The sequence below is a fragment of the Etheostoma spectabile genome, chromosome 1 (genome assembly GCF_008692095.1).
Source record: "Etheostoma spectabile isolate EspeVRDwgs_2016 chromosome 1, UIUC_Espe_1.0, whole genome shotgun sequence".
Classification (NCBI taxonomy): domain Eukaryota; kingdom Metazoa; phylum Chordata; class Actinopteri; order Perciformes; family Percidae; genus Etheostoma; species Etheostoma spectabile.
This window is the reverse complement of record NC_045733.1, coordinates 25,687,392-25,703,821: the sequence shown is the minus strand read 5'-3', so window position 1 is coordinate 25,703,821 and position 16,430 is coordinate 25,687,392. Positions and strand designations below refer to the sequence as shown.

General features: G+C 38.4%; 1 protein-coding gene across 1 annotated transcript; it reads left to right on the top strand.

Annotated features, from left to right (window-relative positions):
• The first annotated feature begins 1,015 nt into the window (after nt 1-1,015).
• Nucleotides 1,016-16,430, top strand: mmp2 (matrix metallopeptidase 2). The gene is made up of 13 exons (XM_032515789.1): nt 1,016-1,350; nt 1,543-1,769; nt 3,160-3,308; nt 4,320-4,448; nt 5,241-5,414; nt 6,134-6,307; nt 8,036-8,209; nt 8,408-8,563; nt 8,724-8,850; nt 13,184-13,320; nt 13,934-14,093; nt 14,463-14,572; nt 16,314-16,430. Exons 1-13 carry the CDS (start codon nt 1,195-1,197, stop codon nt 16,415-16,417), a joined length of 1,977 nt encoding a protein of 658 aa, XP_032371680.1. The 5' UTR covers nt 1,016-1,194; the 3' UTR covers nt 16,418-16,430.

The window sequence follows — 16,430 nt, the reverse complement described above, 5'->3', positions numbered from 1 at the left end:
AGAATAGAAAAAACTAATAAATTGTAAAACTGCTTACATTTAGTTCCAGATAAAACTTCTGCCACGGCATAAAAAATATGACTATCTAAATGAAAGGTAAGTATGTTGTAATTAAGCTCATAATCAAAGACGCTCACTGCACTGGAACGATTAGCTGCAAATATTTATGCAACAACACTCATAGCCTTTTTCTTCTGAACTGACAAAAAAAAAATTCTCCAGTTTGATAAATTAGGTTGGTTCACACCTATACCATTTCGATGTGAATAGTAATATGTTGGATATCCATTTTTTTTCTCAAAATGAGACATTAATTATGGTGCAAAAAGAGAAAAGATTAAATACCCAGGTTATGTGGTTTTATGGTTCACTGACCCTTTTCAAAATACCAAGGTGAGTTTTCATAACCCGCCACTAGATGTCATCGTACCTCTTTAAATAACGTTTAGCCTGTGGACAGCTGGGCGTCAGTGTTTCTCTTCTGACAAAGTAACATACCTGTTCTATTTAGCGAGTTGAACAGGACACCTTTGCACAAGACAACACTTTTTGCAACTATTCCTAATTAATAATGATAAATAATATGAAGTAAATCACTGTGCAGCATGCCCTTTCATAAAAAAACAAAAACAAATGCAGTGCAGTGACACATCAAAATAAGCAGAAAGATTGGACATCACTGCTAATTCGTGATGCCAGGTGGGACATAGCTGACCCCATCATACAACCCACTTGTATGGTAACCACTGGGAGGTTAATCACTGAGTTGGACAGGTCATTTTAACAGTAATTAAACATTGAATGCAGAATCATTGTAGCTACTACTGCATGCTATAGTGATGTAGGCCTATGATGATTGCAGTTGATCAGGATTCAGCATGATAAGGGAAAGAAAAGCTAAAACGACTACATATTTTTTGCCACATTTAGTCTACATTTAGGCTATCATTCATGTGTTTGATTGCTCGCTCCTATTTCCCAACATGCGCGAGACTGCGCGGAAAGCTGTCCGGGGGAAAAAAAAGTGCATGTGCCAGCAGAACTGAGAAAGTTCATAGAGTCGAGGTGCAGGATGTCCCGTTAAGGAGAAAAGAAAATCCTGCAAAGGAGCAGAAGCAACACAAGCTCCCGGGGTAAAGCAGTGCAACCCAGAGCAAAAGAAATTCACCACACCTATATTTTTAAAGTGGGAAAATGGGCTTTCCGACGATATTTAGTTGTCGCCGGATTGTTCTCAAGGTGTTTTTGGTTCAGTTCATCGCCTTTCAAGCAACATATGCTGCTCCTTCGCCTATAATCAGGTTTCCTGGAGACGATACTACTCCCAAAACAGACAAAGAGGTTGCTTTGGTAAGTTTATTGGTTGTTTTTCCTAAAACTATTTTTAAAGTGGGTCAGCCAGCTATGAAGCAACTTTGTTTATTCCTGAACTCAACTATTGGGAAATAATTGTTGTTTATTTAATTATTTATTGCAATTTTTTTTTTTTTTTTATAGAAATACTTAAGTTAAACCATTTGTATGTCTGTTTTTCTCCTTAAGCACTATCTGAATAAGTTTTATGGATGCCCGCAAGACAGATGTAACCTAATGGTGCTAAAGGACACCCTGAAGAAAATGCAAAAGTTCTTCTCTCTGCAAGAAACTGGAGAGATTGATGCCAAAACTGTGGAAATCATGAAAAAGCCCCGCTGTGGCGTCCCAGATGTGGCCAACTACAATTTCTTCCACAGGAAACCCATGTGGCAGAAGAAAGACATAACTTACAGGTCAGGGAATTAACTTTTATTACACATTTACTAAACAAGCGTTGGATTATCCTGCACTTTTAAGTAGAGATGTACCGATACTGGTACCATATCGGTATCACCTCCGATACTGCCTAAAACGCTGGTATCGGTATCGGGAAGTACTGCAGTTCATGCATTGATCCGATACCACATACTAAAGACCTACAGAAAATATACGTTAAAGTAGTTTATTTATGTTCTTTTTCTGTTATAACTGACTGTCAAACTGAATGTCAAACTGAAACGTTATGTGGCATTCATTGTTTGTGTTTGTTAATGTTTCACAAATAGTTTAACCTGAGCCAGACCAACAACAAACATATAAATCATATCACATCCATACAGGGATAGCAGCATACAGCTGTTAAAACATAATAAAAAATATAACACACTGGAATCGGTTCAGTACTCGGTATCGGCCAATATGCAAATTCAGGAATCAGAATTGGTATCGGAAAACAAAAAAATCGTATCAGGCCATCTCTACTTTTAAGTGCAATTGTATACTGCAAGGGGTATATTATAATGAGAGTGGGTCCAAATTCATTCCGACTCTGCATTAATAATACTCAAATAATGACATCATGGAAGTTTTAAGTAGTATGGCCCATATGTGAGGTGATAACGTGGACTTAATACTAAGGGGATTTTAGATACATTGCATGTATCACATCAGGACATCATGATGTTTGCCAATCACAAAAAGGTAAAATAGTCTAACTCGACCGCACCCAGCTGCTGCTCATAAATCTGTAACCTTAATTATAGTGTAATACATGGCATATGTCTGAGTCACTATAGTTGGAATATGATTTCCAAGCAGTGCACAAAAGTGTAAATACAAAGCACACACACACACACACCCTCCCCTCAACCTCCAATCCACCCTACCCCCATCCACACAGTTGCTTGCATCTTGTGTCTTGCTCACACCAGCATTCCTACGCAGTATGTGTCAAGTCTTTTGTTTTTGTTCTGTTTGAGGTTTAGAACAATGTGGAATCGGTTTTGTGTGGCCTGATCATTCCAGCCCGTCTGCCTGTGTGTTTGTAAGGAAGGCTGGGAGCCAAAGACAACAGCAACTTAGAGATCTTAGACTGTTTTGAAGAAAGGACTGTGTAGACAGCCATATAACAGGGTTTGTGGCTGAAAGATGTTTCAGGAACCATTTGCACCAGATGATTCATAGACTGTTATTGCCGCTGTTTAGCTACTTTTCCATGAGCTGAAGTTTAGAAAATACCTCCTATATTTCTACACACTTTTCCAAACATGACACCCAAAGAGCCAGCGTCGCTATCCTGATTACACACCTTTTGTTAGTTTGTCTTGTTTTAGAATGAAAACTGACTCTCTGTTGACTCTGTAGAATCCTTGGCTACAGTCCTGACCTGGATGAGGAAGTCATAAATGACGCTTTCTTCAGAGCCTTCAAAGTATGGAGTGACGTCTCCCCACTCTCGTTTACCCGCCTCATGGACGGAGAGGCTGACATCATGATTAATTTTGGCCGCAATGGTATGCCATGGTATATAGACAATATACAGTATATTTACTGTATCTATTAAATACTATACTTAAGAGACAACTGTTGCTGCTGTCAGTTGAACGATGGTCAGGTTGTCTATATGTTATTGGTCAATACAGTTAGTATCTATAAGCAGGTAAAACTTGTTTCAGAACACTGACACCACTCGGTGGATTTGTAACGTGTGTCTACAACTCAAATTCCATCAAAATAATTGGTTTATTTTATAGTAAAAAAGGCCTTGGATGACTTCAAAAAGCCTCTGACTATACCTCTCATTTGTCATCTTTGCGGGAGTTTTGATCAATTGTCTAGGCACATGGGAAACAGTAGTGTAAATGTAAATGTAAATGTGCTGTATTTATATAGCGCTTTTCTAGTCTTAACGACCACTCAAAGCGCTTTTACATCATACAGGATACATTCACCATTCACACACATTCATACACTGTGGCCGAGGCTGCCGTACAAGGTGCCACCTGCTGTGTGTACTTAGTGTATGCTTACATACTTGCCCTAATGAGGTACATAAAGCATTACAGGTTAAAGTTAAAAAATGTTAGCACTCTTAATAATTACATTAAGTTAAGACTATGTGAAGTTGCCTTACACTTCAAAATTATTAAATACAGCCATGTTAAGTCATAACCAAAGTTAGAAAACAGTTGAACAGAGATCCACTGCCTGTGTTGTTATGTTGTTATGAAAGTGACTCTGCACCACACCAACCTATATTTTAAGAACACGTCTTCCCAGGTCATTCCCGGCATTCCAATTTTCATTTACGCACAGTGTCATGAAATCATTCTGTCTAGCCATAGCTAACCATGTCAGGATATATTCTGATAATTATAGTGGAACAAAAACCAAAAGTCAGTCACTTCAGAAGATGTGAATCTAAGGACTATTTTGATGTTTTAAAACACACACATGTCATATTATGTCAGAAACACTGCTGATATTTGTTTTGAAGTGTATAATAATGAACTATGTCATGACAGAGCACGGAGATGGTTACCCCTTTGACGGCAAAGATGGCCTCTTGGCTCATGCCTTCGCTCCAGGGCCGGGAATTGGGGGGGACTCCCACTTTGATGATGATGAGCAGTGGACACTGGGAGACGGTCAAGGTAATGAGGAAACACTGTATACAAAACAACACAAGTGTATTGCAAAATTTCAACTACAACTGTTTGTGATTTGTGTAATAATGGAATATAATTTTATCAATTTGTTTAAAAATGCACTCAATGCCAAATATGTGGATTTTGCATATCCACGTCCAGTCTTTTATTCAAAACAAAGTATAGGTACCACACTGGTGAGATGACAGGGCAGACCTACACACAAAAATTACATTAATAATTAATTTGCTTTCAACTACTTTGTTTTGATTTTCTTAACTTTGTCTGAACTTTCTGGCACTGGATATTACGAACCTCAGCCATCTGGAAGCTGAAAAAAAAAAAAGATCTTTGTTGCAGTCATTTTTATTTTCACGCCTTGACCCAGATAGTTTCATGTATATCCTATTATTAAGAATCGTCTTGTTTGAATTAATTCATGGAGAAGTAATCTATAAACCTATTTCCATTATCTTATCGCACAGAGAAGCCTCACAACACTTAGAATGAACTATTTTTTTATTATATCAGTGCCTTTGCAAGTTGTGTCCTATTTGCAGAATAAAAGTTTACCATACGCATGAGCTGCATTTTTAAATGGTATCCCATACTCCAGGTACTGATGTCAAAACTATTTTAATTTACTTGGCTGTCATATTTATGATGATCATCATGCTTTCATTACATTGTTTTGGGAAAATATATATGACAGTAATATAATGTTTATCAAGTTTAAAGTAAAAAAAGTAATAGTCACAATGTAGACCAGTGTTAACATGATCCTTAATCCTTTAACAGTGGTAAAGGTAAAATATGGCAATGCTGATGGGGAGTTCTGTAAATTCCCCTTCCTGTTCATGGGCACTGAGTACAACAGCTGCACAGCCCAGGGCCGTGATGATGGCTTCCTGTGGTGCTCAACCACATACAATTTCGATGAAGATGGCAAATATGGATTTTGCCCCCATGAATGTAAGTTTGTCCTGTGATTCTCTTTTCTTTTTTGATGCAACAATGTGGCATTGCGATGTTTCCTAACACATTTCGCTATAGTCTCTGTATAGATTTGTAGTTTTTTGGCCTCAACAGCATTGGTTTCTTGCCCTACTTGCATCTGTACTAAAATCGAAGCAGTGTGTTACTGGCAAAGTAAGATTTTCGTTATATTGAAAGCTGTTCCGCTGATGTTGGACAGAAAGAAAGTAGGTTGAACAGTATGCCAGAAAAGTGTTGTTTTTGATTTGAGTGGATTATGGAATATTCCTTTTCCAAGTCAGTGCCCCACTTTAGAACACTGGGCTTTGTTAAACATTTTGTTTATTTGTGTTATATTGCTGTCCATGATACTAACATGATCACACAGCAAGTGCCAGAGTACACATGTACTAAGTTGTTTTGTATGAAAACATGAGTGAGGCCTGTTTGTACTGTAGCCATCTGTTCTGTTTAGCTTTTGTAATGTATTGATGTGAAATAACTTCCATTCCACCTTTTTCCTTTATTCAGATTTCAGAGCACCTTTGTCTTACATCACTTGGAGGTCCAAGGGCCTTAGTTGCCCGCAATAATCATGTTGGAATGAGGGTTTATTCTTTGTAAACATTAAATATAAAAAAAAAATGCATGATGCTTTATGATGTTATTGTCTGTAACACCTCTTTGTATTTAGCCTATTCATATTTGTTTCACAGTACTATTCACCATCGCTGGAAACGCAGATGGCGCTGCATGTAAATTCCCTTTCACCTTTCTGGGAGAGAAGTATGATGCATGCACCACTCAAGGCAGGGATGATGGGTACCGCTGGTGTGCCACCACTGAGAACTATGACCAGGACAAAACCTTTGGGTTCTGCCCTGAAACTGGTAGGTGTGACATCTGCTGAATGTTATGCTGATCACATGATGGAGTACTACCTCGCGCTTCAAGTAAAAACCTATTGTCCTTATCTGTTGTACCGACATTTTCAAATGTGTGCATACTAGTGTAGCCTATAGACTACATTGTCCTCTGTTTATGTGTCCTGTTAACGGGTTGGAAAATATCTGATACATTTTTAGACATTTTCCAGGAAATTTTCAGGAAGGGGAGTTATGCTTGGGAATTTTGCACAATTTCTAAATGAATATTGTACCTTTTAATAGTGAACTTAACACATAAAACACATACAAAACAATACTAGGTCAGATAATTTGCCAGCATCCATTAAATAATCCTGAATTCAGTAAGTTTTCAACCCAGTGCATTCTTCAAATGTGCAGCCCACACTACTGCACCTTCTGAGCCAAAGGACTAAATGCTTTCAGGGAACTTTTGGATATATAACTGTGGTGAATATATTTGATGCCTTTATATGATATATCAGTGAAACAGTCGATAGTAGCCTAGTTAGCGAAGTACACAACTTTTTACCTTTTACTTTTTAACAATGTCTTCTAGTTTTTACTAGCTAGCTGTTACCGGGTGGGATATAGCTTTATGGAACATGCTAATTAAGAAGCTTTTCTTCATCTATTTCCATTGTTTCTTTATTGTAAAACATGTCTTTTACAGTAATTCTTTTTTTGTTTTTGTTTTGTTTACTTTAAACTTCTTTTAACTAAAGTTTCTGCATAGCCCACATGTCGGCTAACATTTTAAAAAGACCTTTCCCCATTAGTTAACTTGCTAGCTAGTTAACTTACCACATGGCACTTTTTACATAAGTGTTTGACAAATGAATGGATTTATTTGGCAAGTTAATGTATTATGTCTGCTTATGATATGGTAAAAGGTTTGTTTCTATCTTCCTATGACATGATAAATACAACCTGAGCCCCTATATTTTCATTTCACTGCCGTAACTTCCTATTAAATCCCCTAAATTCTCGTCAATTCCTACGGAAGATTTCAACTTTAATTATTTGCGGAATTTTGCAACATTAGTCGTGTTTAAGGGTTATGTGCTTGCTTGGATGCATACAGTGCATTTTACTGGCTGTGCTAGTTTTGATGTGCACTGTATGGTGCACTGTTGTTGTCTACAGGAATGCTCCAACTGGGGTTTTTGGTTCTTGCTTGTGGTCTGCTGAATGGCTATGAAAGTATTTTAATGTGCAGTGGCAGGGTTTATTTTCCATTTTGTCAGTAGTACTGATTTTAGGGTTGAGGTAGTGTAGTAGGGTGGGAGATAGACAGAGAGAGGTACCACCACTGGAGTTTTCATCTGGTTCTAATTGCATAGGAAAGTAGCTTTGTTGTAAAGCCTTGTGCGCGCTTGTGCTAAATAAGAATTTATTTATTTATTTTAAAAAGAGCACTAAAATAGTCTTGCCAGATTGAAAATAATCTCTCTTTGAAAGAAAATCAATTTGGGCGGTTGCTTTTTGGTTTTGTGCCCAGCGGATTAGTTATTGATGTCATGTGTGTTGTGCCAGTGCTTTCATGCTGTCTATTAATATTATCTGCGCTCACTTCACAATACAATACGAACTGTTTTGTAGAAACATTTGGCATATGAATACATTAAGTAAAAGAAATGATCACAAAAACAATACAAAATGAAGGTCAATACGCATTTCACTTTTACAATGCACTTTTGTTGCCCCCCACAGCCATGTCCACGGTGGGCGGAAACGCAGAGGGAAGCCCCTGTGTCTTCCCCTTCACCTTCTTGGGTGACACCTACGACTCCTGTACCTCATCTGGACGCAGCGATGGTAAAATGTGGTGCGCTTCCACCAAGAGTTATGATGACGACCGCAAATGGGGATTCTGTCCAGACCAAGGTATGAATAGTATGTGGTATTATTCATGTGTCCCACCATCAAACTCCATTAAGTACAACTACTGGTAGAGAGTAGCCAAAACTTGAAAGACATAATCATATTTTCCAATTCACAATTTTCACTGTACAGTATCAGTATTTTATGAAGGGGTATTCAAAGTGTACAGTAAAGCTTCTTTAATGTGCTGCATGTTTCTAGGCTACAGTTTGTTCCTGGTGGCAGCCCATGAGTTTGGTCATGCCCTTGGCTTGGAGCACTCTCAGGACCCCGGAGCATTGATGGCCCCTATTTACACTTACACCAAAGACTTCAGACTTCCTGATGATGACATTAAAGGCATCCAAGAGCTCTACGGTGAGATGAAATGTCATGTGTGGCTAGTGGAGAGAGATTAAAACCTAAAACTAGAACAAAAAAGTATATTTTTCTAATTAAAAGCCAGGAAAAGATGAATGTTTTGTGAGTGTGTAATCACCCCTCAAAGATGAAATATTTGGGTACATTTGTTATTCAGGTGTGCCGACAGACAAGCCGTTGCCTCCAACCCGGGGTCCAGTCACTCCAATGGACATCTGTAAAGAGCCACTTGTCTTTGATGCTGTAGCACAGATCAGAGGAGAGACCTTCTTCTTCAAGGACAGGTAATCAAATGAAAGAAGAAGTCCTAGTATTGTCTTGAACTGAACTAGACCTTCACCAAGTTTTTGCCACATTAAGACCAAACAAGGTAAGAGCACTGACAATGAATTCCATCTAAAATCAAAATTACCACATTGTTTGAATATGCTAGTTGCAATGTTTCATTAGCTATCTGAGTCATAAATGCAATATGCAGTCCACGTTTCATGCGCTTGAAACTTACAAGCACTGCCAAAATCTGGTTGAATTTACTGTCTGTGATCTACAGGAAGACTGATAAACAAAACACAATAGCCTGCTTCTGGTTTTAATGATTTGTGCAAGTGAAATAAGGCAATTTACACAAGTCACATTTTCCCTCAAACCATGAGCAGTTTGACATGAGGTTTGCCATCTTGCACCATTTTAAAATTGTGTTTTAGATTCTTGTTTCATGATGTGACATTCAGTAAGAGGGAATAAAAAAAAAAAACTCTTCCTCTTCTCATACAGTGACAACCAAAATAGTCATCAGTCGTAAACACTGTCTGCAATCCTCTCTCTCCACCGGCGCCAGTGAATGCAAAGTCTTGTAAGCTTACTGTGTCTACTGGCTGACCTGGAGTAGAATAGGAGTTTCTTAAAGTGCTGTGGTTTCATCAGCAGTCTTTGTGAGTCAGCGTATATTCCCGTAGGAAGTTGAACATTTCAATCCCAGCAGCTGAAGTTTTGCAGACAAAATTCTCCTCAGAGTCACTTTGAACAAAAGCAAAAATGTGGTAGAAAAGGAACTGATAGAAAACACAAATAATGTCTTTGTTAGTTATGATTTGTTGATGCTTCTAATTGTGCTGTAGCATTGACTCCTTGCAATGCATGGCCATAAATATTTCCAAAGCAAACAGCCCAGCATAACGCCTTACCAAAGAGTGTAGTCTTTCAGTTAGCCTGGTTTAACTGTCTGAGAACCTTGAGTTAGAAACTGGGAGAAACTATCCTGCTCACAAATCTAGCTTTAATGCAGAAGGACTTTTTACCTTGCCTTTGGCTCTGTTCCACACATATGCAGTGCTCGTCAGAGCAGCACAGACAAACGTTGGCCTGTTTTTGAGAAGTCAAGCTGGGATGAAGCTTAATTTTCTGCTTCTCATCAAACACTTCAGATAATGCTTTAGTAGTCTAAAGATGCAGACTGATGAACTATAAAACCAAAAGAGGAGTGCACCAGGTAATCATTTGACTATATAATCCCATACAATTCAGTGACATGGTATTGCAGTCCTGAGATTGTTAATTGTAACACACATATGCCAAAATGCCATTTAGGTGTTTGTAGGGTATTGGAAGCTATGCTATTCATTGTTTTCCATATATATTATTTGAGTCAGGGGCCTACACCACTCTTTGGGAATTTGAAACTGGGCCAACTTCAACAGATGGATAAACTATCATAATCCAGAGCAATAATTTTCAGCCAGTGAGAAAAGGCTTGTAGTTTTGGTAAGCATTGGTCTGCATTTACTTAAAATTAGTTGACTTTTTTAAGATCTGCTTGACATGTCTTGTGTGTGTCGTGTGTGATATGTTCAAGCAATTCTTGATTTGATATTTGAATTTTGAAGTTGTGACGTAAAAAATGTTCTCAATTTCCAAAAGACTGAGGACTGATGTGAATGGGAAAAATAAAGGACAGAGTAATCTCAAGGCATGGAAGTGAACGAACAGTACTGTTTATCTCTCTGAAGTCTGAGATTATATGAAACGTTTCAGTACAGGCCTGTAGTTCTGACCTTCACAGAGACTTAATGAGTTGCCTGAAGGCCAAGTCAAGTTTGTAAGCTGTAGAGCTCTGGTACAAGCCAAGTTGTATAGCTTCAGAGAAAAAGCATTGCCCTCTGGGTTTCAGGGCTAATGCTTACTTGACTCACCTTCTGTAAAAGTAGGATACTTCATTTTCCTCTCCTGGTTCAGCATATTTATGATGTAAAACTTAAACTGTAAAACTTAGCATAAAACTGTCAGTCTAAAGGCTTAAGGAGAAGGCAATTATAAAGTCTGTCTTATGAAAGCAGTTTGGCCAATCTTCTGGCTAGGTCTGTTGCAAGCCCTGTGTTTGTAGCCTAGAATGTAGCCAACAGAAGCTATTTAGGATTACTTTAAATTATAACCCTAAAGATTACAGTCCGGGTTAATTTGGTGGCACCAGTGGTTAGTTTGGTAACAGCAAGGGTACAGCAAACACTCAATGAGCAGGCACAGAAATACAACAGAAGAGCAACTGGTGTTTCTGTTTACAGCCAATCCGAAGTTGTTTTAGTAAAGGATCCAGTCCAAAACGATTAATACTACAGTCAGATTTGACGCTTAACATGCTGCGAGTAGTTTTCCACACAACAACAGGTCACAGTAAAGTTAGTCTCGAATTGGCTATATCTATTCTGAGATAGGGAAAACATACTCTGCCTTAGTATGTGTTTCTTTAAACCAATTACAACCTCACAACGTCCCAGATGCAGCCACGGTGCCCTTGCAAAATAGATAACGAAGATAGCAGAAGAGGAGGGACATCCTGCTTCATCCCAGCACTCCACATCCGGTTAGCCAGACTACATTCAAGTTGCCTAGTGCTGTTCATTTAACAGTGTCCCATTACTCCCTTAAAAATCATCCCCTGACGAAGAAATGCAGAGATAGTATATGACGATGACGCTGAGTACTGATCGCTGTGACAAACACATTTCCTGTGTCTGCTTTACAATAAAAGACTCCAGTGTTTTGCCAGTTAACCACCTTTAATGTGAAGCCGCGACATTAGTAGAAATGTTCTGTTTGCCTAAGCAGTAAACTATTACAGCTCTGACTGTAAAAAAATTAACAATAAAGGTGTTATCAATTCAATAAAATTGCACGCATGCCTTTTCCTGTGAATCCCTTGTGCCATTTTGAATGGCTATTTCATAATAAATGTTGACCATGAATTGTATAATAAACAGGCTTTGATTACTTTAAAACTGCAGTGAAAACCCATCTGTTTAAAGCTGCTTTTAAGCTGTAACCAATTTTGCTGTTTCCATTTGTTTCTATCCTGTTTCTATGCTGTTTTGCTGCAGCTTTTTCATATTCATCTCTAGTTGTTATTTATGTTTTTATACTGATTTTGCAATTTCTTTTCTTTATTTTCATCTTGTAAAGTGCCTGTGAGTAACTTTTAAAGCGCTATATAAAATAAATGTTTTATTATTTAAATTATTATTAAAGCAGGATAGTTCATAGAGTACTGAGAACACCCCTTTAACTGCCAGTTGGCCTTTCCACTGAATCTGTTGCCCAACAGTTCCTCGGACAGTCAGCGAGATAACCTACATACAGGACATGTCACATTAGCTTAGTAGAGTGTGTTTGTTTGTTTCAGACCATTTACTGGAACATACTTTACATTACATAAACCTATTAAACTTAAAACTTGTGTAAGCTACAAAATCCATTAAAGTGAACATCACGGCTGCTGAAATTTCTGTCGGAGTTACATTATGGTTGCATCGTAATGCAGGCAATCAACCTGCATTACCACACATTTATTGCAGTATTTTGGTAACAATACATTTGGATAAATGTACTTACTTTAATGTTTGAAGTCTCAGCTATGGTTTGGAAAAATCTCTTTCAGTCAAGTAATATACAGCGTTATATACGCTATGATCCTGTTACACTTAACTTAATTTTTTTTGTTTAATAGAGACAAGAAGAAAAGACAGAAAAGACCCCTGGATATTGTTGGTACAATGCATGAACTCGACAAATTGGTCCACACTGCCTAAATAACTCAATTAATAGAATTTTTGTTCAGATTGAAATATCTCTCCTCTTACCTCCTGACAAATGTATGGGTATGTGTGTATATTAGTACAAGTTTTTTTCTCATATCCATTTTATCATTATTGCAACCCATTTTTGCAATTGGCAGATCTTTTTCTTTTTAAAAAATAGGTCAGTGGAAAAGAGTTTGGTAAGCTGCCATGGTTGTGCAGCTGTGTATTGGAAATCCGGGCAAGATAGGTCTTGTTCCGCTGGCGTCTGCAGCCTTAGTCCTAACAAGAACCAGATGCTCATGAATCAGGCCATTGTGGCTGGCTCGGCCAGTGAAGCGCACTCTTACACACACACACACGTACACACACACACACACACACACACACACACGTACACACACACACACACACACATGTACGCACACACACACACATACAAAGACTTCCCCCACCTCCTCAACACCCCCTTCAGCCCTTCTTTCACTCTCATTCCATCCCCAGCTCATCTACCTAACAACCGCTCACCCATTCATTATCTTTCTGCCAGGTTCCTGTTCAGGTCAGTAAACTTCAGAAGCAAGCCCAACGGCCCTATGCTGGTGGCCACCTACTGGCCAGACCTGCCTGCCAAGATAGATGCTGCCTATGAAAACCCAGTGGAGGAAAAAACAGTGTTCTTCTCAGGTATGCAGGAGAAAACAAGAAACTGGAGAAACGGCTGATTTAGACCTTTCTAGATATTGATGTCATGTTATCTGAACTGTTCAGCCTGTTTATGTCCTTTCTGTACCTCTATGATGTTCAGAGAAACGGACAGTTCCACTTCCACAAGTATTGAATAGGTTTCTTCACTCTTTCCCCATTTGAATTCCCTCATGGGCGTTCTTGTGAACTGCAACATTAAGAGAAGCAGGAATGTTGGCTGAGCCCTCTTGTGTGCGGTGGGACACTTGAGATGTTCAACTATAGTTATTAGTGGTTTATGATACATTCTTTGCATTTTACTGATAGGACAGCTTTCCTGAATACTGATGAAAGTTAAATAATATATCCATCAGCTTTGATGAAATAAACAGCAGAGCTGGTATGGCTATGGGGGAGACTTACTGGATGGTTAACCGATGATCTCATACTGATGCTATAATATACTGTATCTGCTCAATAGATTTGTAGGAGTATGGGATAATATAATAATCAGAAAGTTTTGTGTAAAAATAATTACCTTGCATCAATAAAACAGTCCTTTAGTGTTCTTTTAGTCTTTTTTAAATGGTTGCTTACTTATTAACTCTTTCAGGCAACGAGATGTGGGTCTACAAAGCCGATGAGCTGGAGAGAGGCTATCCCAAGAGGATTTCAAGTCTTGATCTACCCACCGACCTGCAGCAAATTGACGCTGTCTTCAACTTTAGGAAGAACAGGAAGACTTACCTGTTTGCTGGGGACAAATTCTGGAGGTGAGGAGAAGCAAATGCAACTATTTGCGAGCCTAAAACCTTTGTCTGACACACCCCAGTTTGTGCTGTTGGTGTTATCACCTCGTGTTGCAAGACTGAGGCTACGTCTGGATCTTGTTAGCGTTTTGGTGTGACCTAAGCTGCACTGTAAACCACAACTGCTTTGTTAGCCCTTGCACAACATGGGAACTAAGTGTTTTATGGATGAGTTGTGTGTGTGTGTGTGTGTGTGTGTGTGTGTGTGTGTGTGTGTGTGTGTGTGTGTGTGTGTGTGTGTGTGTGTGCGTATGTGTGTGTGTGTGTGTGAGGGAATTGTGATGCACTCATTAAAGAATTATACTGAATAAATGCAATTTTTTATGTGTACAGATACGATGAAGATAATAAGAAAATGGATCTTGGCTTCCCCAAACTTATTGCTGACTCCTGGAATGGAATCCCAGATGGCATAGATGCTGCCTTCAGTCTTAATGGCATTGGTAAAAAAAAAAATCTTTCTTTTAACCTAGTTTGTTAATTGAGAAGCTCAGTGGGCTTTAAAAAAAACACAATTTTACCAGAAGCTAACAGCACCAGTTGATTGAATGCATGACCTAAACCTGTTAGAAAGTTAAAGGACTGTAACAGAGGTTTTGCAAAATTATACATATTTATTCAGATTTTCAACTGTATCTTTTAAGCAGTCCGGGTTTCAAGCCAGTCAAGACTGCTGCTTTGAGCTTCATTCAAACATGCTCATTAAATGTTAGCGTGCTTTTGTTTGCTAATTAGTACTTGAATGATAAAACTTTTCACCTCATGAAGAACACAAAAAAAACGACAGAGGTACACCAAGGTTATTACAGTTTATCCTCACAAGGACTTGAATACCTGTACTACATTGCATGTCAAACAATCCAATAGTTCTTTGTGAAGGATTTCACAAAATAACATCAACCTCATGGTGGTGCTAGGGAAAAAGTCAGTGGATGATCAAAGTCATTAGTCTTAATCCTCAATGAATGTGTATACAACATTTCCTTGAAGTCAATCCAATAGTTAGAATGTGATATTTCAGTCTGGACCAAATGGTAGGCTGACCGATAGACATTAACAACTATAACCATGTCGCTAGCATGGCTAAAAATGTTACCACATAATTGTGTGACAATATGAATACTACAAACATGAACTGGTATTTAACAACATAAAATAAATGCTACACTAATGTATTAATCTCTTTTGAAAGGGGTATGAAACCTGCAATGACCACTGTATTAGATCTAAATCAAAGATTAGAGACTACAATAGCAAAAGGCATTCTCTGTCTACAACTTTGTTTGAGTCTTTTTGAAGACCTTAGGGATAAAAGGATTCTTTGGTGGTTGTGGTGCTTTGGTTATAGCTGGATTAGAGCTGGGGCTCTGTGTGCTAGTTTACAGTGTTCAGGCTGGCATTCCTTCTGGTTGGATCCAGTCAGCTCTATCAGTGAGTCTGGCACTGTGTCTTTTTCAATAAAACCCCTCATATACAAAAACCCAGCAAGCAATTACGTGATCTAGCCAGATATGAACTGTTTCAAGGAAGTGACTGAAAATGAGGAAGTAAAATGGGCCAAAGGGAGTAATTTTGAAGTTAGGGAGTCATCTATGGCCTAATGTTGATGGAAAACAGAGGGAGCACAGTTGCTTTATGTCTGTCATGCTATAATTTGCTGTGAGTAAGTGCTTCATGATGGTTAATGTTAGCTTTAAGACATTGCAACTAATGAACAAGAAATATATGGATGTGAAATTCTGTCATGACACCACCAGTAAACTTCCTCTGAGACTGTCCGTGTCAACCATCTACCCTTGAGGCATGAGGTGGTATGCAGTTTTTTTTATCTATGGCAAGCAACCAGGGATTTTTCCATCACTGCTCTCCTAACATACACACAGTATTGTAAGCATCGCATAGCCCCTTCCCCACACAGTGGACACACATATTTATATAAAGCAAGTCTGTGCACCTTTACAGAGGTGCCTCTGTATGCTTACCGATTAGCATGATTTAGTGAGTGAGGCTAAACATTAGCTTCAGTAGAGCCCGATTCATCGTTTTAATCATCAACACTTTGAATGAAACTGATTATACTTTTAGACTATATACTTTTGATAAAGCTTGGTTATTTCATTGTACCATTGCATGGCTATTTACAAATATGTTAAACAAAGTGTGCTTTGTGCTTGCATTTAACAGATTACAGTTACTTCTTCAAAGACAACCACTATTTCAAACTGGAAGACAGCAGCTTGAAGATTGTCAAATTGGGTGAAATCACAAAGGACTGGCTCGGTTGTTGAGCATTTCCAAAAC

Bases quoted from the DNA above. Each gene is read 5' to 3' on its own strand.
- mmp2 (XM_032515789.1), top strand. From the start codon at position 1,195: ATGGGCTTTCCGACGATATTTAGTTGTCGCCGGATTGTTCTCAAGGTG. The intron at 1,770-3,159 runs GTCAGGGAATTA...TTGACTCTGTAG, and splicing joins AAGAAAGACATAACTTACAG to AATCCTTGGCTACAGTCCTG. The intron at 5,415-6,133 runs GTAAGTTTGTCC...TTTGTTTCACAG, and splicing joins TGGATTTTGCCCCCATGAAT to TACTATTCACCATCGCTGGA.